We start from the raw sequence: 22,447 nt of genomic DNA on the forward strand, positions 1-22,447 counted from the left end.
GTTATTATAAATATTCTTAAGTTTTATTCTGGAATACAATTAAGTTACTTGGAAATAGTTTGATCCGACATTTGCTTTTAAACTGTTTCAGTTTAGGACTAATTTTGCCTCGTTCTTGAGACCTTCACCTACTAAATGTCCTACATGATGTTCCTAGAGTTGTGAGGTTTTCTTTTCTGGGTAGTGGGAACGTTTGTAAGCCTGTGTGAGCTCAGGAAATTGTTCCCTGGGCTCCTTTGGGCTGGTTCTTTCTCTGGCTTTGGATGGTTTTTTCACACATATGCATTGATTATCCTAGGTTGAAGACTCAAGTATTTTGTCTGTGGCACTCTCTCCTTCACAGTACTCTCTTCAAGTTCTGGTTGCTTTGAGCTCTCCAGACTCGGAACAGCATCTTGTCAGTTAAGGGAGGCCATGAGGCTCCAGCTGGATTCCCCTTTCTTCCCTGGAAATTCCAAGCAATAGCTGGGCAATCACAGAACCTATTCCCCTTTGTTCCTCATCTTTCATAGGGATCAGTGTCCTGAGCCAACTGATATCCAGTGTCTAAAAATTATTGTGTTTTATTTTTCTTAGTATTTTTGTTTTCAGGTTTCTTAGTTGTTTCAAATGGTTCTTGATCACTTGAACATGAAGAGTTCTCTTAAAATCAGGAAAGATTCTTGGCTGATTTTGAATTTCATTTAGCTTAATCTTTTTCTATAGAACATGTTTATGGCCTTTTGAACACTGATTATTGAACTAAACAAAATGAACCTACTTATGAACTCTATGTATAAAAATAGGATATTGTAGGTTATTTGTGGATGTTGATCACTTATTTCATATAGTTATTGTGAAATATTAGTAAAAGATAATTTAATAATTACATATTATTTTTTGCATATTAAGCAAACACTGTTTACAGATAGTGCTTTCTGAAACATTCAGCATATACCAGTTTATCTTGAGAGCCCCTGAGATATTTTGAAATATTAGACATTCCTATTCTTTTGTGCTCATCGTCTGAGATGTGCATGACAATCATAAGCCAGTCACTCCGGCTAGTCATTTATAGATTGCAACTTTTTCTGAAAAAGTCCAAGTAGAATGTGCAACCCTGCATTCATAATTTTTAGTATTCTCCACAGCTTTATTACTGGATAAATTCTTTACAGATGGAAATATAATAAAAATTCTAAAACCTTATCTCCGGAAACGGATGTTTTCTTTACTCAAGTCTTTAGAAGGCAAATAGGAAATCTCTGTAATATGAACTTCCATTTTTTAGTATTAGCTAGATAAAACGAAAACATCTTATCGAGATCTTGATGAGACTAGGCTCACACGCCATCATGAATTTATGAGAGATTACAATAGCAGGAAATGGAACAGTGTACATATTTAGGAAGCCACAGGGAGTTTCTTTTCACATTAATGAGAGGGTGGACATATATTTTTTTCAACAGGGTATACAGTTTAATCTTCCCTTTATCTCACAGTATCTCAAGATTCCAAAACCCTGAAAGTGGATGAAGAAACAGAAAACACAATGAGAGTTACGTGGAAACCAGCACCAGGGAAAGTCGTCAACTACCGTGTTGTCTATCGCCCCCGTGGGGGAGGGAGACAAATGGTTGCTAAGGTGCCGCCCACAGTCACTTCAACAGTGTTAAAGCGACTTCAGCCCCAGACCACATATGACATCACAGTTCTTCCGATTTATAAGACAGGAGAAGGAAAGCTTAGGCAAGGATCAGGAACAACAGGTACAAAATAATAATTATGTTTTGTGACACAGGAACAGAAAATCAAACACCTCATGTTCTTACTCATAAGAGGGTGTTGAACAATGAAAACACATGGACACAAGGAGGGGAACATCACATACCGGGGCCTGTTGCAGGGTTGGGGGCTAGGGGAGGGATAGCAGGGAGTGGGGGTTTGAGGAGGGCTAACATTAGGAGAAATACCTAAAGTAGATGATGGGGTGATGGATGAAGCAAACCACCATGGCACATGTATACCTATGTAACAAACCTGCATGTTCTGTACATGTAACCCAGAACTTAAAGTATAATAATAAAAAAAAAATTATGTTTTGAGGGGGAGAGTAGGTAATGTTTTAAAAGATGACTTCAGTATGTCTACTTCATTTGTAAATGTTTAAAACTGATTCTGTAGTAAGTTAAATTATAATTATTAGACAATGTCTAATTAACATATCATTTTTACCAATCTAGTTTCTGGTAAAATGATTCTACATATTAATATTCTTAGACAAATCGAATCTGAATTGTGGGAGTTACTTATATGTCTGTTTAGGTAGCACTGTGTTATCAGGACTTCTATGGAACATGATATCTTCTGCTACCAGATTTAAATCCTTTTTATGGATGTACATTTTTGTGGAGCTAATAAAAACTCAAAGCCTAGTCTTACTGATAATATTTTAAAAATCTTTTTGTCTTTACAGCTTCTCGATTTAAGTCTCCCAGAAACCTGAAAACATCTGACCCAACCATGTCAAGCTTCCGAGTGACTTGGGAGCCTGCGCCTGGGGAAGTGAAGGGTTATAAAGTCACATTCCACCCTACGGGAGATGACAGAAGACTGGGGGAGTTAGTGGTTGGACCTTATGACAACACAGTTGTTTTGGAGGAACTTAGGTAGGAATTAACTATGTTTGTATCAAAAGATGGAGTTAATTTGTTTAAAAGATGGAATATCTTATGTAAATTAGTAGGCTTTATATACAAACGTCACTTATATGTCTGTTTGCCAGCGGAGTATTTAAAGTCAGCTAAAGCTGCTTTCTTATGCTTGGTGCTGCTAGAGTTGAAGTTAGGATTCATGGGTCAGCAAGAGAATTTAGGCCTGAGCAGGATTTTTTGTAATGTTTTAATAATTTTTGTTTGTTATTAAGTGATCAGAATTGGTGTTTTCAATATCACCCTGCTTTTAAAAAATTAACATTCTTATTACATAATTTCACTGGAAATGTAGCCATGTGGAAGTGTGGGGGTTCCTGTGCCTTGTGGGAAGTTTGAGGGACTCATGCTGAGATACTGGTGTGAATCCCCCTCCAGTGTGCCATACAGGAGAATGAAGGCAGGACCTCTTGGGTGCCAGCTGGCAGGAGAGGGCAAGGCTGGGCTCGTGAAAGGTCCAGCTCCCGGCTATGCAGTGAAAAACAAGGAAGTTTCAGTTTGAACAGCACCCTACATTCATTACAGTAAAAAGAATGAACCTCTGTGTGTAGCCTTTTGGAAAGTCTGTTTTTTCAGTCATTCATTCAAGACTATTGAAATCTGTAGAAATACTTGTGATTTACTTTTACCAGAGTAGGGATGATAAAACTTGTTGAGCTTACTATGTGTCAGGCAATGTGTGAGGCATTGCCTTATGTTACCTTGCAAGGTACAGCACTTAAATTATTTCTTAAAGCCTATTGCTTAAAATCAGTAAGAATAAAGAGCCTGACCCTTCCCTGATGTGTAGGAAAGGCAGGGTAGAGACTCTGCCTCTGCTAGAAAAGCAGGATAGAAACCAGTGCTGTGAATTCCTAGTGTTCTCTGGAATGCTTGCTGTCTAATGTCTCTTGACACCTCTGAGGGTAAGCATAAGTGACAAAGTGACAGAAATTATTTTTCTTCTCTTATAATGTTGTACACTATAAACTCTTCATAGTGAAAGCTTGTAAATCAAGATGAATGTCTTTAACAAAGCAAAACAAAAGTGCTACCACTTGAGCCCATGGTTCTCACAGGCTATAATACTTTTAACATTTCAGGGCTGGTACCACCTATAAAGTAAATGTTTTTGGAATGTTTGATGGAGGAGAAAGCTCACCGCTTGTTGGACAAGAAATGACAACCCTTTCCGACACAACTGTAATGCCAATTTTATCTTCTGGTAAGAAATTGAGTTACATTCCCCAAGGAAAACAACATTAGGAAACTTTCAAATGTGAACTGTTGGGGTAGCATACAATGAAAAATGACGATACAAATTTTACACTAAAATTTATTTCAATAATCTACGTACTTAGCAAAACTTCAAATGTCCAGTCAAGCATGCTTTTTGACAGTATTTGTTTATACTTCTTTTATCAGCATTATATTATTTCATACTTAAATTATTATATAATCTATTATTTAAACAGTAATGCAATATGTAATTACTAATGTATTAATGATTAGTAATTAAATTACTAATATGATAATTTTAAATTATGTAATAATGCATAATTAAAAATTATGCATTAAAATGATTCATGCATTTGAATATTAAATTTTAAATTATGCATTATTGCATAATTAAGCTCTATTATTTAAATATTAGTTTTTATTAAACATAGATATTGTACCTTTTTCTATTTTTAGTGACTAAGATGCAGCTTTTCTTTGTTAAAGTCATTGCAGAAATGATTTATTTGGGCTGGGTAAGCAGAGTTAGGTTACATAAATAGGTGAGCAACTATGACTTGAGAAGCAAAATGGTAACATAAGCCCCTTATATTTTTCTGTCCCTGCCACAATTACAGCCTTTATGAACATAAAGCTAGTTTTTAACATTCTTGGAGCTGGAAGTGGTTGATAGAGCTTACTTCTGATATTTTTCATTATTGCTAAAAAACGAGTACATCTGGGCAGAGCGGGAGTAGGCTTGCAAGGGCTTACATACTTGGGATAGTATTTGGGAATCCTTAGTCCTGATATAATATATAATATGTAAGTGATACATTTATATTTTATAATGTGATGAGCATTATTTTTTTCCCAATGATTTTTTTGAAATATAAAGATCAAATGCTAACCTTGGAATGAATTGGAAAATTTATAGCTGGTAATATAAACTCTTGGAAAAGAGAACCTTAAAAAAAATGGATCTGGACAAAATCAAGTGTCAATTCTTACTGTTTTGCATTAATGTTCTATTGTTTCTCTGATGATGATATTAACTGACTTATATTTTTATTTTGTAGCTTGTACACTGAGGATGTTGGGATTATTTTCTCTTTCCAAAGCTTTTTCTTTGTATCAATGTTTGTGCTTGTCTCTACAGCTCTCAATTTGTATATTTGTTTGCATACTTTTCTAAATTGTTTTCCTTCTTTCTTGATTCTTTAAATGTGCAAACGTAACCATCTATATTTACTGGATTTTTATTCATAGTAGATCGTAAAGTTAAATGATTAATAACTAAATAATAATATGTCAGGGTTTAAAAGTGTATCTTTACTTCAAAAAGGCATAATTTTAAAAGTGAGGTTTCTAATCCTTCATATATATGCAGTAGTTACCTAACAGCTTAGCTATTTGAAAAGATAACTTTTAGCTCACAAAAACCTTTCTTCAGATTACATGTTTTATCAGTCCACCTCATTCTTGTCTGCTATGACCATTAAATATTGCAGAAGAATGTAACACCTAATAGGTTGATTACATTAAACTTTTATTAAAGTTGTTAGTAATTTATAGTTAGACAGCTATACCTTCTCATTTATTTGCTTATTTCAGCCTTTGAGTTTGTGAGCCCATTAAATTTTCAACAATGGCTTAATTCAAGTCTCCAGATTCTATGAAAGAGGGCAGGAAATAGGGTCACAGATAAAGGAAAGATTGGCCACTGAAATAATCTTTGGAGGAATTGATGATTCTTATGACTGTTAATTGAGGTTACTAAATCAGATGGACATATTTTCAGAGTCTCATTTTCCACATCACTGAGCTAGACTATAGTACTGAGAAAGGCAACACTGAACATCCAGGGAGTGGCAGAGGTATGACAAGGAAGTACCCCTGCCAACAATTTTCTTCTTACTGTCTTGTCTCATGATTGCCGTGTCAGGGATGGAGTGTCTCACCAGAGCTGAGGCTGACATTGTGTTGCTGGTGGATGGATCGTGGAGCATTGGCCGGGCAAATTTTAGAACTGTGAGGAGTTTCATTTCTCGCATTGTAGAAGTCTTTGACATTGGCCCTAAAAGAGTACAAATTGGTAGGTTCTGACAACATTGAAGCCATTTAGACATTTTCATTTTGCTCTTTCACATGCACTAATGCCAGTGGTGTCATTTTAGCCCTTGCTCAGTATAGTGGAGATCCCAGGACAGAGTGGCAGTTAAATACTCACAGAGACAAGAAGAGCTTGTTGCAAGCTGTGGCAAACTTACCCTACAAAGGAGGCAATACTCTCACAGGTGAGTAAGGACTGTCTGATACTCTTTCAGCTCTTGCTTCTGGTCAAGGTTTGTGGCTGAATGGTGATGTGACTGATTCTCTTTTAAAAATTCCACTAGGCATGGCTTTGAATTTCATTCGCCAGCAGAGCTTCAGGACCCAAGCTGGCATGAGACCTCGAGCTCGAAAAATTGGTGTGCTCATTACTGATGGAAAATCACAAGATGATGTTGAGGCACCTTCAAAGAAACTTAAGGATGAGGGAGTGGAGCTGTTTGCTATTGGTATGCACTGAAAAGGACAGTGACACCCCTAGGGTTACAAATGTGCTGAGGATATTTTTCATAGTTAGAAGTTTTATCTGAAGCATTAAAAAAACCACCATTTTCCCAATTAAATAATTTATCAAAATGATGTTCCAAGAAGTTGATTCATTTTTTCTTTTCCCTTATAATGGGACAAAACTACATGGCTTCTTAAAAGAAAATTAATGGATCAAGAAGAAAAATGTTCTATTAATAGGATTCAGAAAAACTCCTACTTGGTTTCCACAGAACCATGTTTATTTTTGATATCTATTATTTTACATTCCAGAAAAAACACTAAAGAGACACTTTTTGGTGGGAAATTGATGCTAGATATATTTAGAAGAAGCTAATTTAAAAGAGCCTTCAGTTTTTATTATCCTTTATTTGTTTCTGTTGAGAAAAATAATATGTTTGCTTTGGTTAATAAATTATTAAACCTTCATAGTTGGCCAAAAGCAGCCATGAGTTAAGACAGCCATAAATCATTTGCTTTACTCCATTAGTTTTTTTCTGAGAAGTACTTTTAATTTGTATATATCCACTTTTGAAGGTATTAAAAATGCTGATGAAGTTGAGTTAAAGATGATTGCAACTGATCCTGATGATACCCACGCATACAATGTGGCAGATTTTGAGTCACTCTCCAGGATAGTGGATGATCTCACCATTAATTTGTGTAACAGTGTCAAAGGTCCAGGTAAGGTTAGCCCAGAGTTTCTCACCCTCAGCACTGTTGGTATTTTGGGCCAAATAACTATTTTTTAGGTGAAGGGGGGAATTATTTTGTGCATTGTAAGATATTTAGCAGTGTCAAGGGCCTCTGCTGGTTGCATGCCAGTAGCATCCCCTAAATTGTAGCAACTATAAAGATCTTCAGTTGTTGACAAATGTCTTCTGCGGAAAAAATCTGTCCCCAGTTGAGAATCAACTTTAGACCTTGATTTTTTTTTTTAAAATTGTTTCTTGTGATGGCACCTCTCCAGAAAATGACTTCTAGCTTATTTGAGGATACATTTAATTTATATCCTGCATTCCTCTGCCCTTTCTTACACAACATACATATAAATGGGAAGGGGGTAGGAAGAGAGGGAAAGAGACATGCTTTCTTTTCTGGCATATACCTTTTCTCTTGTAAAGCATCTTCAATCTATTTAGTTACTACATTGCTGTTGGATGGTTGTTCCCAGACTCTTGTTTTCCTCAGTTTTGGCACCTTTTTTTTTAATTTTTTTTATTTCTTAATGTGAGCAGGAATAAAAGAGGGGTCTTTATATCTGATCTGCCTCAACTGTAGATGATCTGACTTGGTACTTTATACTTATAACCCCTAAATATAAAGAGAAGCTACAGTTTTACAGTTTAGACACTTATAAATTATATAATCTGTGTTTACCAGTGAAGAACTGAGATCTACAGAACAATGACTTAGTCTGGGTCAAATGGTTAAAGATGTTTTCAGGGATGTTTAGAAAAGGTAGATATAGCTAAGGAATGAGGATGCTGAAATAAAATTATAGAACTGGATTTATACTAACCAAGGATGGTGCATAATGACTACTCTCTGTTTAAATCATGGGATGAAACATGGCAATCACCAAATTTGAAGGTTTTTGGAAAATTAATGATAAAACTTATGATTCTTATTATGTGAAAAAAAATTCATTTAAGTGCATGTAGCTTATGGTAAAATTGTCCTTCATTAATTTAATTTGGTTTTGGAAAAGTTGGAATAAGTTTAACAAAGAATGTGGTAGAAATTGTTCACTTGCTCAGAGTGCTAGGGATATGTTTATTTGAATGTTCCTTCCTGGGTTTCTTTCCCCTAACTTTTGCAGATTTTCTTTTTTGAATTTTGAACAACAGATTGACCTTTTCCCTGGAGAAATAGACCAGCCTGGCAGCCAGAATTTGTAGGCTTCTGGCTCTTGATTAACTGAGAGAGTAGTAGTTTTATTCCATTGGAGAGAACTTTGAGTGGGGATGAAAACATCTTTTATCTGTTTTGCTTTTTTCTTTTTAAATGGACTATGTAATAGTTGCATTCATTCTAGTTTCCCAGACAGTAAAATTGCTTGATAATTTTGTAGGTTTGACTCTTACCCAAGTACAATAAAAGTTAAGATACTAAAAATGGAAAGGTTTTCCCCAGTTTTTGCTTGCACAAAAAGTAGAGTTTATATGAGAATGATTTGCCATGCTCATAGAGTTATTGGATTAATACCTTTCTCTTTAAATTATGATTTGGGCCATTTTCCCCTTAGGTATATTGAGCTTAATATTTCCATTTTCATCAGCATTTATTCCAGATACTGTTATGTGTTAGTCATTTCACCTGCGTTCATCCACAGGGAGCAGTCACAGGCAGTGGGATGTTCCCAGATTGAAAAACACTCGTTTGTTTGCACTCTCTCCAGTGATACAGTTGTCAGCTTTGTTTATTAAACACCGATCCTGCTAGAAAATAGAATGAATGAAAAATCAATTCTAACCTCATGAGCATAAACTTTAGTTAAGGAGATAAGACATGAGTATACAGAAACAAAATGATAATGAGGGTAGGGAGGTTGTGTGGTGCCAATAGTGATAGGGACAATGGAGAAGCTGAATTGTCAGTACATAAATTCTTATTAATTGATTATATGTACAAGGATAGAGAGAGGAGAAAGTATCAAAAGATGATTCAGAGGTCTTGTATTAATCTGTTCTCATGCTGCTAATAAAGACATACCCAAGACTGGGTAATTTATAAAGGAAAGAGGTTTAATTGACTCACTGTTCCAAATGGCTGGGGAGGCCTCACAATCATGGCAGAAGAGCAAGGGAGGTCTTACATGGTGGCAGGCAAGAGAGAGAATGAGAGTCAAGTGAAAGAGGTAACCCTGTGTAAAAGCATCAGATGTACCACTAGACCAGTATGGGGGAAACCATGCCCGTGATTCAATTATCTCCCATGGGTTCCTTCCACAATAGTTGGGACTTATGGACCTACAATTCAAGATGATATTCAGGTGGGGACACACAGCCAAACCATATGGGGTCTTGAGTCTCATGACTTGTAAATTGTTAAAGTTTGTAAGGAAGAGGAGGATCAGGTTTTAAGGAAAGATGAGCTGAAGTTTGAATCTTCTGAGGCTAAAAACCCTTTTGGTTACCTATTCATAGACATCTTAGGTGAGTCCCTAATACAGATTTATTGATTTATTGTAGCTACTTAGTATGTGAAAAGAAGTACGTAAAAGATTAGAATATGAAGTATGATATTGTTTCAATCTAATTTCAAATATTGTCACTTTTATACAATAATGAGAAAGTGTATACACTTTATTTCCATGTGTAGGTGATTTGGAAGCACCTTCTAACTTAGTTATTTCTGAGCGAACCCATCGTTCTTTTAGAGTGAGCTGGACACCACCTTCTGACAGCGTGGATCGATATAAGGTGGAATACTATCCAGTTTCTGGAGGGAAACGTCAAGAAGTGAGTAGTAACACCTACAACTCACTTCTTCCTGATGTTGAGATTAGGTCCTCTTCATTAGTGCTCTGAGAGCAATGGTAGGTGAGGGGCAAGAGGAATGAAGAGGGGACAGAAGTAAGTCAAGAATAGTGCTTTCTATTCTTTACTTTCCTAGGGAGGCACTTCCATCTGGCTTTAATGAAAGGGAAAGAGCTTTGCTTAAATTCTTATGGTTTCTAAGAATTACAGAATATCCCCAGAACCTAAAGTACAATTAAAAAATAATAATAATTAAAAAAAGAATTGCAGAGTATCACTATGATTTTTTTCTTTAAAATTTAATTAGAAGATGCTTGATTTATTTATGAATTTATAGTAGAATCAGAGAGTTGGCAAGGAACATTAAAGATGATCTATTTTTTACCCACTCATTTTACAAACAAAGAACAGCTGGGAGAATAAATGACATGGATTATCCAAGATCTCATTGTAATCTGATAGTTTCCAAATACAAAAGACAATGGTCTAATTGCAATATAGTTTCTAAGCTCACTGCAGTTAACTACTTTGTAAGTACAGTAGGAGAAAGGGAACTGATTGTTCATATGTTGTTGTTATGTTTAATTTTTCTCCCTAGTTTTATGTGAGTCGAATGGATACTAGCACAGTGCTGAAAGATTTGAAGCCTGAAACTGAGTATGTTGTCAATGTGTACTCCGTGGTCGAGGATGAATATAGTGAGCCTCTGAAGGGCACAGAAAAAACCTGTAAGTCAGAGTAAAAAAATTTTTATCATTGCTTTCTTTTCCAAGATAAAGGTTGATGACCCATTTTTGCCTACCTCCCAAATAATTTATTCGACATTCATTCTATTAATATTCACTGAGTGCCTTCTTTGTGCAGGTGCCTAGAAAATACTCAGTGGTTTTCTACTTCTACTGGCTGCTCCTATCATGGAGCCCCACTGTGGAATAGGGGGGTCACTGCCATAATAATCTAGAGGGAAAACAACCTTTAATGGAGTTATTCACTTCTTAGGGTCTTCAAACTTTCGCTTTCAAGAAAGTCTCTTAAAATGCAATATACCTTTCAGGGGGATAATTTTACATTTTACTCAGTTGTTAAATGATGACATTTTATTGAGAAATAAAGCACATCAGGAGTAAGATATGAGGAAGGGAACCATGTGGGGAGTGGGACTAAGATCAGGAAGAAGAGCTGTACAGAGATACCAATTTCACTTTTGCTAATGGCTGGAGCTCCCTGCTGCCAAGGAGATCTTCTCTTTTCTTTCTGGCATCTGGTCTTTGCTAGAGAAGCTCTAAGGGGTTTGGTTTTAAGTAGCGCTTTTTTAGGGGAGATGTTCCTTGTTCCTGTTCCTGGTAATGTTTCCAGGGTCATACGAAAATACTCTTTTCTTCTTCTTGCTTGTTGGTTGGACCCCAGGGGGAAGAAGGAAAGCCACTTGTAAGAAGAAGGAGTGAGTATCATTCTCCAGAGCAAGAGCTGACTTCATGTACTGCTCATGTTTTAGGTCTTTATCTCTTCTCTTATATCCCCTTTAGACTATAGGAGATGGGAATAACGTATTTTATAATTGGCAGGATTAATATGATAATTTCTTAAAACTTTGAACTCAGTCTTTGAATAAAAAATAATTGGAAGCAATATGGGTGTTATAGGGAGATTGTAAACTTTTTCCTCTGCTACATGGGCTTGTCTTCAAGAAGCCCCTAAATCTCCTGTATTCCTGTTATTAATGTAGAGTGTTCTTATTTTAAATTGATTTTTTGAAGAAAATATAAAAAATAATGTTGATTACTTATATATGAAGTTCTATGATTGAAGAATAGAAATAGTCAACTTAGTGATGTTCGAGAAAAAGAGAGTAACATCTCGGGAAGTTGGTATCTGTTGTAGACTCACTGGAATGTCATTTGAAACCTGAATTTTAACATTTTTACTTCTATAAAATAGTGGTAACATGCAGTCTTGAATATGAAGTGCAATGAGTAATGAAAATTGGATTTTTTTGGGTTATGGGAACGATTATATCAACTCTTACTGATTTCTCACAGTAACTCACTATTTAGTATATACAAATACCAATAATTGAATAGGAAACAATGGTGACAAAATGAGTGGAAAGAAAGGAAGGAGACTGATGGTCTGCTTTTCTTTTTTGGAAGTGCCAGTCCCTGTAGTCAGCCTGAATATTTATGACGTTGGCCCTACCACCATGCATGTGCAGTGGCAGCCCGTGGGAGGAGCTACTGGCTACATCTTGTCATATGAACCTGTTAAGGATACAGAGACAACAAGACCCAAAGAGGTGAAAGATATTTGTTTCTTTATTATTGGGTCTTCCTAAGACTTTGTAGCTTTACAGTGACTATTATACTGTAGTTACTTATAAGATCATTTATAACTTTACATACAAAATGGAAAAATAGAAAAGTAGGTTTGTGGTCTGCAACATGTTTTAGAAAACATTGGCATGGACTGATTACGGTGGCTCACACCTCTAATTTTCAGCACTTTGGGAGGCTGAGGTCAGTGGAACACCTGAAGTCTGGAGTTCGAGACCAGCCTGTCCAATATGAGGAAACCCTGTCTCTACTAAAAATACAAACATTAGTCAGATGCGGTGGCATGCATGTGTAGTCCCAGCTACTCAGGAGGCTGAGACAGGAGAATTGCTTGAACCCAGGAGGTAGAGGTTGCAGTGAGTGGAGATCATGTCACTGAACTCCAGTCTGGGCAACAGAACGAGACCTCCTCTCTAAAAACAAAAACAAACCAGAGGACTTTTCCATCAGCCCTAAAAATTCCTTCGTGCCCTTTTGTAGTTAAGCCCNAAAAAAAAAAAAAAAAAAGGAAAAGAAAAAATCATCCACCCGGAAAAGGAAATGTAACCTTATAAATGAAAAATACAAGCTGTATTATAATCTAGTGCAAAAGATTTCAATTGACTATACCAAAGGTAAGTGGAGATATTTGATTTGAACATCTTATTTCTGCTTTGCATATCCATGTGTAGATGCGTTTGGAGCCCACAGTGAATGATGTGGAGCTGACTGACCTCATTCCCAACACGGAGTATGCAGTCACAGTTCAGGCCATCCTGCATGACCTCACTAGTGAACCTGTCACTGTTCGGGAAGTCACTTGTAAGCCACTGCTAGTTTTATTTCCCTTCTTATTGCTGTGAACATAATTAGAATTCATTAGAATTTCTTTCATGTGATGCCAAAAATAATCTGATAATTTATAAAGTTCCAAAGTTATTACTTTTGACAATCAAATTTGGAATAAGTATCTCAATTCTAGATTTTTGGAAGCATCTCACATTGACTCTAGGATGGTCATTCGTTTTTTCACATTTAACATGCCTGAAATTGAGGTGTCTTACAATAGATGGTGTCTTACTATTATTACTATTGGCTAGGTGCCAATCAGGATGTACCACATAAGACAATGCTGCATCTTATGACTGGTGTTATCCTAGATCCATGAAATATGACATATAGCATTGATGAATATGGGAATGTGGACTGAGTATAATTTTGGAGGAAAACATAGGGTTTAAGATGAAGATGTTCCAAGTTCTTGTTGATGTAGAAACTCTATGACACATATGAGTAAGTCTGTTTCAATTAAGTGAATTGATCAATTTACCCATTGCAAAAACATATTGATCTCCCATTATATGCCGGTCACTGGGCTAGATATTGGGAATACACTATGAAATAATACAAAGCAGTGTAAGCTATATGGACTCTGTCATGGTTTGCTTTTCTCTCGTTTGTGTTGGTCAGCCTTTTGTGTCCTTCTGACTTGTTTCACTAAACATTTAAGTGCTTTTTTTGAAGAGTGGCAATGATTGCACTTGGGCCTCTTGCCTTACCCAGCTGGTATTTTGTTACATGCTTGGGGAGATTGACATGCTGGGATAGATGAGTTGGCTAAAATTTAATGAGTCGCAGCCCATACTTCTGAGAAAATGAAGAATTTTGAAGAAACTTCAAGGAGGAAAAGGGGACTAAGGAAACAGCATGATGGGGCAGAGAAGAGAAATATCCCCTGTAGGGTGGGTCAGGGTAAATTAATTGACCACAAATAAATATTTATTAATCCTCTTTTGAATGTTAGACCTTGCCTGGGGCTGCTGGTTTTGTGAAAATGGGATAGGGGCAGATGGAAGGAGTAGGAAGTCAGCCAGGGATAGAGACTCATGTTCTGAGAGTGCTGAGAGAGGAGACCCAAAGTCACAGTGAGATGAGAAATAAATATGGCCAAGAACTTGGGTATGGTGCTGGACTGGAACAGTAGAGGAAGGGAGGGCAGAGAGATTCACAGAGACAGAAATGTTGAAGAGATGGAGGTACAGAAACGTGGAAGTGGAGCTAGAGAGTCAGCAAGAGAAATGTACAGAGTCAGAATGAGAGACAAAGGAAAATAGTCAAATGAGCAGCTGGAAAGAGTGAAACAATCTCGTGTTATGTAGAGAGCCAAAGTAGCCCACCCCCTCGGGGGAAATCAGCAACAAGGCTACTGTGAACTTTAGGTAAACTTCAAAAAAGCAAAACCATAATAAGCAAATTATGTCTCAAAAAAAGAGCAAAGATGCCTAAAGAAAGATAGCCAGTTCTCACTGACCTTGCTGCATGGTAGTTATTAACTGAAGCATATTAACTAAAGTGTAAAAATTATAACCACAGACTGTTCTAAGTAACTACACACTCCCTCTGCTATGTACTTTGTAAACATATAAAATAAAGTACTCTAAAACAGGTTGGGGCCAAAGAGACTGACACCATCAACTTTTCAGACTTCCTGGCCCAGCTTTATATACGTCTGTCTTTATGTCTCTCTCTATCCCCTGCCGTTCCCTCTTAGGTCTTTAAACGCTTGTACAGCGTGGGACACAGCACAGGCCAGAATATTACAGGAGAAAATCTCTTCATTTGTTATCCTCCTTCCCCCCTTTTTAATGGAAAGTTATGTTAGACCTCGTAAACACTTATCATTTGGATTTTCTTCTAACGATTTAGGTATCTGGGTTTTCTTGTAAGCTTATTGGATTCTTAATGTGGGCTCATCTTCATTCTTCACTTTCATAACTTTTTGTTCTATCATGTTCTTAAGGGCATATAACTCTATTGATTTTGTTTCCTGTTTTAATTGATTTAAATATCTGATAAAGACACATGAGCTGTACATTCATGATGAATTATGATTTTTTATGGGGTTGAGCAGCAAGAGATTATTTAAATAGAGTGGAAGAGTAATATATAAATGAGAAGTTAGCCTTGTGATAACAAAAAATTAAATATATTTTTGAAAAACATTCTTAAGAAAAATTTAGTTCTACCTGGTAGAATGGTACTTTTACCATCATAACCATTTTTTTCAGTTATTTTGTCATACATCTTTAAATTTTCTCCCAACAACTTCTTGAAAGCTTCTGTGGATGCTTTAGAGATTTGTGGTTGAGAAGCACATCTGGATCTAATATCTCGTGCTTCTCCAGTGCCTCTACCCAGACCTCAAGATCTGAAACTCAGAGATGTGACTCACAGCACTATGAATGTCTTTTGGGAACCCGTGCCTGGAAAAGTGCGTAAATATATTGTTCGATACAAAACACCAGAAGAGGATGTCAAAGAGGTAAGTTAAAGATGATAGTAGATATGAAAATATTTGTTTTCCTAGTAGGTTTAAAAAAAGAACCTTATCAAGTATGGATGATACCATGTTTTGAATACTTGTCACTTTGTTAACACAGTGTTGAAACCTTGTGATATTAATAAAGCAGCTTTTGAAAATCAATAATATATTGGACTATCTCATCAAAACAGAAATGTTTTGCAGTGTGATATTAATCTCAAAAACATCATTCCTTGGTAGATAAAAAGTTATCGAATCTAAATGGTATTTCCTTCTCACCCAGATGCCTTATATGGCTTTCCATTCTATGAGTTATTAGAAAATGTCATAATGTTTCTAAAAATAAAAGGTAGCAAGAGGATGCAGCAATGAAGAGAGGGCGTTTGTCAAATAACAGGAAGATAGGACACTAGAGAAGGACAGACACAGAGAAAGGAGGAGTATGTTGTTAGAGTAGTGTCCTTTTGGGAGTGTTCTTTTGGGAGTTCCATGATGACCTGATTTAAAGTTAGAGCAAATTAGAAGGGCTTCACCAGCCAAACTTGTGTGTATTTGAGAGAGAATTAATGTCAAAATCTCAGAGGCATTTTTAGAACATCGGAGTCATTCCTCTAAGCACCCAGTTACAGATTCTGCTGGCCATTGGTGGATTATACAAAAGCTACTTTATACATGAACACACATTCATTTCATTCTGCATTTCCATTTAAAAGGGGCACAATGGCCAGTGGATCTCACAAGGTTCATCTCACACCAGTTAGAATGGCAATCGTTAAAAAATCTGGAGACAGATGCTGGAGAGGATGTGGAGAAATAGGAATGCTTTTAAACTGTTGGTGGGAGTGTAAATTAGTTCAACCATTGTGGAAGACAGTGTGGTGATTCCTCAAGGATCTAGAAATAGAAATACCATTTGACTCAGCAATCCCTTTACTAGATATATTCCCAAAGGATTACAAATCTATCTGTTATAAAGACACATGCACACATATGTTCATTGCGGCACTGTTTACAATAGCAAAGACATGGAACCAACCCAAATGCCCATCAATGATGGACTGGATCAAGAAAATGTGACACATATATACCATGCAGTACTATGCATCCATAAAAAAGGATGAGTTCATGTCCTTTGCAGGGATGTGGATGAATCTGGAAACCACCATTCTCAGCAAACTGACACAAGAACAGAAAACCAAATACCGCATGTTCTCACTCATAAGTGAGTGTTGAACAATGAGAACACATGGACACAGGGAGGGGAACATCACACACCGGGGTCTGTTGGGGGGTGGGGGTCTAGGGGAGGGATAGCAGGGGGTGGGGAGATTGGGGAGGGATAACATCAGGAAAAATACCTAATGTAGGTGACAGGGGAATGGAGGCAGCAAACCACCATGGCATGTGTATACCTATGTAACAATCCTGCAAGATCTGCACATGTACCCCAGAACGTAAAGTGAAAAAAAAGAGACCATTTCTGAAAGAAATATTGTGATAATATAAAGGGAAATAGGTGGAAAAATGGTTAGGTTGTTTGAATCCATAGACAGTCATTATTTGCTAGACAATTGTGGGTGAAATGGTCTAGCATATACATTTTTTTTCCACTTTGGAAATATTTAAACTGGGCCCAGTTTCTGGATTCTCGTGTAAAATTGGAAAACACTGCTTTTTTCTGATCATAGATTTTATATTCTTACTCAGAGAGGTACAGTAAACAACAGAGAGATGTCGAAAGTAAACCCTTTGTAAAAGTATTTCCACTGCTCTGTTACTGTTATAGGTAGAGGTGGACAGATCAGAGACCAGCACTTCCCTCAAAGACCTCTTCTCACAGACCCTATACACAGTCAGCGTTTCTGCAGTACACGATGAGGGAGAGTCTCCTCCAGTGACTGCTCAAGAAACTACCCGTGAGTTGTGCTCCTGCTCCATTGATAATAGGAAACAACACTCTATATGCATGTGTAACTCAGCTTACTGGATCATTCATTTTCTTTTCTTTCTTTCTTCTTCTTCTTATTTTTTTGAGACAGAGTCTCTCTCTATTGCCAGGCTGGAGTGCAGTGACCTGATCTCAGCTCAGTGTAACCTCTGCCTCCCGGGTTAAAGCAATTCCCCTGCCTCAGCCTCCTGAGTAGCCGGGACTACCAGTGCTCACCACCATGCCCAGCTAATTTTTTGTATTTTAGTAGAGACTAGGTTTCACCACATTGCCCAGGATGGTCTCCATCTCCTGACCTTGTGATTGGCCTGCCTCAGCCTCCCAAAGTGCTGGGATTACAAGGGTGAGACACCATGCTGGCTGCCATTTCATTTCTTAACACTATCTTTGCCAGTATTCAATAATGCTTGGATTCATAGATTGTTTTTCACTTATTTTCTTTGTAACAAGGTGTCCCATCTTCTATCTTTGCATCCATTCCTTTTATGATACTTTCTATCAGCCACTCTTATTAATATTCCAATTACAGCTACTTGGTGTGCACCTGAGTGTGTGTGCCTGTATATGTAGTGGGGTAGGGAAGTTTTCTTGATGTATGTTGGACATTTGCTTTGGAAAAGATACATTATGTATCAAATTTTGGGGGGTACTTTACTATATGTGAAGTGATGTCAAGGGTAACAAAATATAAGCACCTTACCCTTACCATTTCATGATTTAGTTGTGGAGTTAAGAAAAAATTAATTGAGAATACATGGCATCATATAAGGAAGGCACGTGGCACTGAGATAGGGCGCTGTCAGATTTCAGAGGAAGGGGAGAGCGCACTGTGAGTGGGGTGCTGGGGAAGCCAGGGTCGCCTGTCTGGACCCTGCTTCCTGCTCCATGTGTTGCAGCTTCTGGAGATGTCAGTTCCTCTTTCTCACACGGTGCCTCCATAGTATTTAACCCAATCATGATTGCTTGTTGGTCTTTTGATATCTATGATACTTTTTCCTTGCTCCCTCCTAATGAAGGCAGAGACATTTTGCTCAACTTCGTATCGCCAGTGCCTGGCACATAATAATTTAATCCAGTGCTCAGCCCATTACATAATGCAAATAGTAGTAAAAATCCATTGAGGCCTAGAACCAGCAGTGTTCCAAACAAAAATAATGGGAGTTACATTGTAGTTTAAAATTTTCTGGTGTCCACCTTAAAAAAAGCAAAAATGAACAGATAAAATTAATTTTGATAATGTTTTATTTAACCCAGTATCAAATATATCCATTATAATTTCAACAGCTATCAGTACAATAATTATTAACAAGACATTTTACCTTTCTTCTGTAACAATTCTTTAAAATCCAGTGTGTATTTCACACTTAGAGCACATCTCAATTTAGACTAGCCACATTTTAAGTGCTCAACAGGCAACCACATGTGGCTAGTGGTTTCCGTAGTGGACAGTACAGGTCTAGAGAATTTAAGCAACTTGTCCAGCCACATCCAGTAATCTACTGCTGGGAGTGATACTATAGTCTGGAACCTTTTCCTCCTTTCCAGAAAATTCCTCACTAAAGGCTCAATAGTATCTTCTTTAGTGCCCAGTTGCCTATACCTAACTAGGTACAGGCATCTTGTTAAATACTATAACCTACTTCTTAACTCCAGACATATCTACTCTCCCTTTTTGACTCTGCTATTTTCTTACCATGTGAGATCTCTTAGCAATTTCATTTGTCTTCTTGGCATCAGTTCTTACCTGGTAAGGGTCATGGCTGGAGCTGAGAATTGACGCTTATGCATCAGTAGACTGACAGCTTTGCATAAAAATAACATAACAGGTGTAGTGAAAAGAAAGGAAGGAAAGAAAAAAAGCTAATGAGACAGGTAATTTAGCATAGTAGATTAACATTTTTAGTATATATTTTAATATATTTTTCATACCATAAGATTTCCAAATAATTTTCAGATACATTTAAAGTACATTCTTAGTGGCTGATTTGTTTTGTAGTTGTGCTGATGGGAATAGTACCACTCCTCTTTATCTCAATGGCCTTTTCATTTATAATTATTAGAACAAATTTTTAATGGTTCTGGGCTTTGTGTAATTAGCTTTGGTAACCAGAAAATAGAGAAATAAGTGACAATGAAAGCTCAGGAATGGTGGCAAACATTAAAAAAATGCTTCTGCTGCAAAACAGCCAGAGGACATGGTCAATGGAGGGGCTGTGAAAGGGGATTTTTCAGCAGTTATCTGGGTCTCCAGGTGTTCAGATCTCTGAACAGGGTCAGTGTGTTCTGATTCGTATCATGTTTAAGATTAGTGATCTATAGGAAGAAGCTTATATATGGGTTACCTGGATCATAACATGCTCAGAGTTTCTTTCCTGTGGTAATACTCTGAGGCTGGAATTCAGTGTATGTGTAGCAGTATGTATATATGTTCTAATCAATTGTCAAAGTGCAATAGTGTTGTTTATGGCTAGGTAGACATTCTCATTTTTAAGGTGCAGTAGTATGTGTGTGTTTTAAAAAATAAAAATGAAACTGTTTCCTTTGGGTATCAGAACAACAAATTATGAACAATAAATGAATAACTATTTCTTTGAGCATCATCTTCAATGCATAATGTATTAGCATACTTGGTTTATGACTTTCTTGGTTAAGAAGGACTTCTTATTCTTAACCTGGAGTCTATGTATGTCTCTGCGGTTATTGATAGACTGGAGAAGGTCCGTTAACTCTCTGATATGTGGCCGAGTTTGTGCTTTGTGTATTGCGTGTTGCTGTGTGAAAGAGTCCATGGCGTTCATCTGGTTTTTAAAAAGTTGGAGAAAGGTACTAAATAGTGTCTTAAAAAACAATCATCATTTAAATAGAATATACATAAAAACCTATTATATCCACAGAATGCTTGCAGTTTCCAGAGCTCTTGGAATTGGTGAAATATTTGGTTCGAAGCGATGTATTCAACCAGTTTTCAGATGTCCATTAATATAAAACAAGGCAGCTTTAGTATACTAAATTACATTTGTAGCTCACATTCAAAAACTTAGTCTGTTTGCCTTTTCTCATGATAGGACCTGTGCCAGCTCCAACAAACCTAAGAATTACTGAAGTAACACAAGAAAGTTTCAGAGGGACTTGGGATCATGGAGCTTCAGATGTGTCTCTCTACAGAATAACTTGGGCACCTCCTGGAAGCTCAGATAAGATGGAGGTAGTTAACTCTCTTTATCTCTCTCTCTGTCTTTCATGTCTCATTTAATTTGTAGAGAAACTTACTTTAAAGAAGTATTACTCTTGTTGTCAATAAATATTCTTTCCTACTAATGACATTTGAGCTCATGGCATGCATCAGAGCAAGAGGAACATCTGGCTAAATAATGTCAACAAACTGCCATTGAGTTGATATAAGTGGAGACTTACTTTTGTATGGGTATGTTTTTGTCCTCTTTCTCCAAGACCATCTTAAATGGAGATGAAAATACTTTGGTGTTTGAAAACCTGAACCCCAACACTGTCTATGAAGTCTCCATTACTGCCATCTATCCTGATGAGTCGGAAAGTGATGACCTGATTGGCAGTGAGCGCACATGTAGGTGTTTAGCTTTCATATAGGACATTGATATTTTAAGGTTAATTTTTAAAAAATAGGGCTACAGCCATATTAGTAATGTGTCCCCAAATTCTGTTTTCTTTTAGTGCGTATCTCAACAACACAAGGTAAGAATTTAATTTGCTGAATTGTTTGAATGAGCAAATAATGAAGGAACGTATGAATGAAAAGTACCATAAGATACATTATAAATATGTCATCTGCTTTTAAATCATAACATATTTGTTGAGAACGCTTTTAAATAGGCTTTTTGGGAAAAACTTTGCTTTGCTACTACTTGTTGAGGAGTGTATTGATCAGCTTGGGCTGCCATAACAAAAGATTAGACTGGATGGCTTAAATAACAGAAATTTATATTCTCACAATTCTGGAGGCTGGGAAGTCCAAGACCAAAGTGCTATTCAGTTCATTTCTGGGTGAGGGCTCACCTCCTGGCTTGTAGACAGCCAGCTCCTTTCTCAGTCTTTCTCACTTTCTCACTGTCTCACATGGTAGAAAGAGAATAAGCTCTCTCATGTCTCCTCTTACAAAGGCTAATCCCATTATGGCAGCTCCACCCTCATGATCTTATCTAACCCTAATTACCATCCAAAGGCTCAATTTCTAAATACCATCATATTGGAAATTGGGACTTCAGTACACCACTTTTGCAAGGACGGAAACAAAATGAAAATCCATACTAAGAAGTCATTTAAGAATCAAAAACCATTTTTATTAAGGGGTCAAATTTAATTATAAACCCAGAAGCATAGAATTCTCTGATTGCCTTGGGAACTGTATATATTTTAGGGGGAGACATTGTTCTGTCTGCTTACTCCGTTTTTCAACAATCTTCTTTCAGCTCCCAAAAGTGGCCCACGAAACCTTCAAGTGTACAATGCAACATCTAACAGCTTGACCGTTAAGTGGGATCCTGCTACTGGTCGTGTGCAGAAATACAGGATCACTTATCAGCCTTCCACAGCGGAAGGCAATGAGCAAACGGTAACTTTTTAAAATAAATATTATAACTTGGATATATTCTATCAATTTCTCTTTAAACTCTTTTCCCCCTCAGTGTTTGGTTAGTCATACTTAATTTTTAAGGGATGTTAAGATTTACTGCATTGGATGGAATGATCTGACTCTTTAGCTGGCACTTCACATGAAGTTCCATCATGGAGGCTCAATGGATGTTCTCATGAGAGATGATAGTTACTCTTCATCATAGACCCAAAGCATGAGGCATGTGCCTCAATGCCTCTATAGTTCCTTTAAAAACTATTAGTGCTGGATTATCCATGAAGATATCCAGATA

The 22,447-nt window shown here is 36.9% G+C and overlaps 1 protein-coding gene across 7 annotated transcripts in view; it reads left to right on the plus strand.

Annotated features, from left to right (window-relative positions):
- Window positions 1–22,447, plus strand: part of COL12A1 (collagen type XII alpha 1 chain) — a 122,403-nt gene that overhangs the window by 45,359 nt on the left and 54,597 nt on the right. For 6 of the 7 annotated variants that reach the window (XM_017524336.2, XM_017524333.2, XM_017524337.2 and 3 more), the window contains 17 exons: window positions 1,482–1,748; window positions 2,456–2,648; window positions 3,773–3,894; window positions 5,833–5,982; window positions 6,065–6,184; window positions 6,284–6,448; window positions 7,023–7,169; window positions 9,810–9,949; window positions 10,566–10,695; window positions 12,118–12,260; window positions 12,969–13,098; window positions 15,462–15,598; window positions 17,385–17,514; window positions 20,612–20,751; window positions 20,997–21,129; window positions 21,237–21,257; window positions 21,992–22,134. In XM_017524336.2, the coding sequence (XP_017379825.1) occupies window positions 1,482–1,748; window positions 2,456–2,648; window positions 3,773–3,894; window positions 5,833–5,982; window positions 6,065–6,184; window positions 6,284–6,448; window positions 7,023–7,169; window positions 9,810–9,949; window positions 10,566–10,695; window positions 12,118–12,260; window positions 12,969–13,098; window positions 15,462–15,598; window positions 17,385–17,514; window positions 20,612–20,751; window positions 20,997–21,129; window positions 21,237–21,257; window positions 21,992–22,134 (2,411 nt within the window). The remainder of the gene's footprint in view (window positions 1–1,481; window positions 1,749–2,455; window positions 2,649–3,772; window positions 3,895–5,832; window positions 5,983–6,064; window positions 6,185–6,283; window positions 6,449–7,022; window positions 7,170–9,809; window positions 9,950–10,565; window positions 10,696–12,117; window positions 12,261–12,968; window positions 13,099–15,461; window positions 15,599–17,384; window positions 17,515–20,611; window positions 20,752–20,996; window positions 21,130–21,236; window positions 21,258–21,991; window positions 22,135–22,447) is intronic. The other variant, XM_037737037.1, reaches the window with a different exon arrangement.

This window comes from Cebus imitator, unplaced genomic scaffold (assembly GCF_001604975.1).
Source record: "Cebus imitator isolate Cc_AM_T3 unplaced genomic scaffold, Cebus_imitator-1.0 Scaffold32, whole genome shotgun sequence".
NCBI classification, from domain to species: domain Eukaryota; kingdom Metazoa; phylum Chordata; class Mammalia; order Primates; family Cebidae; genus Cebus; species Cebus imitator.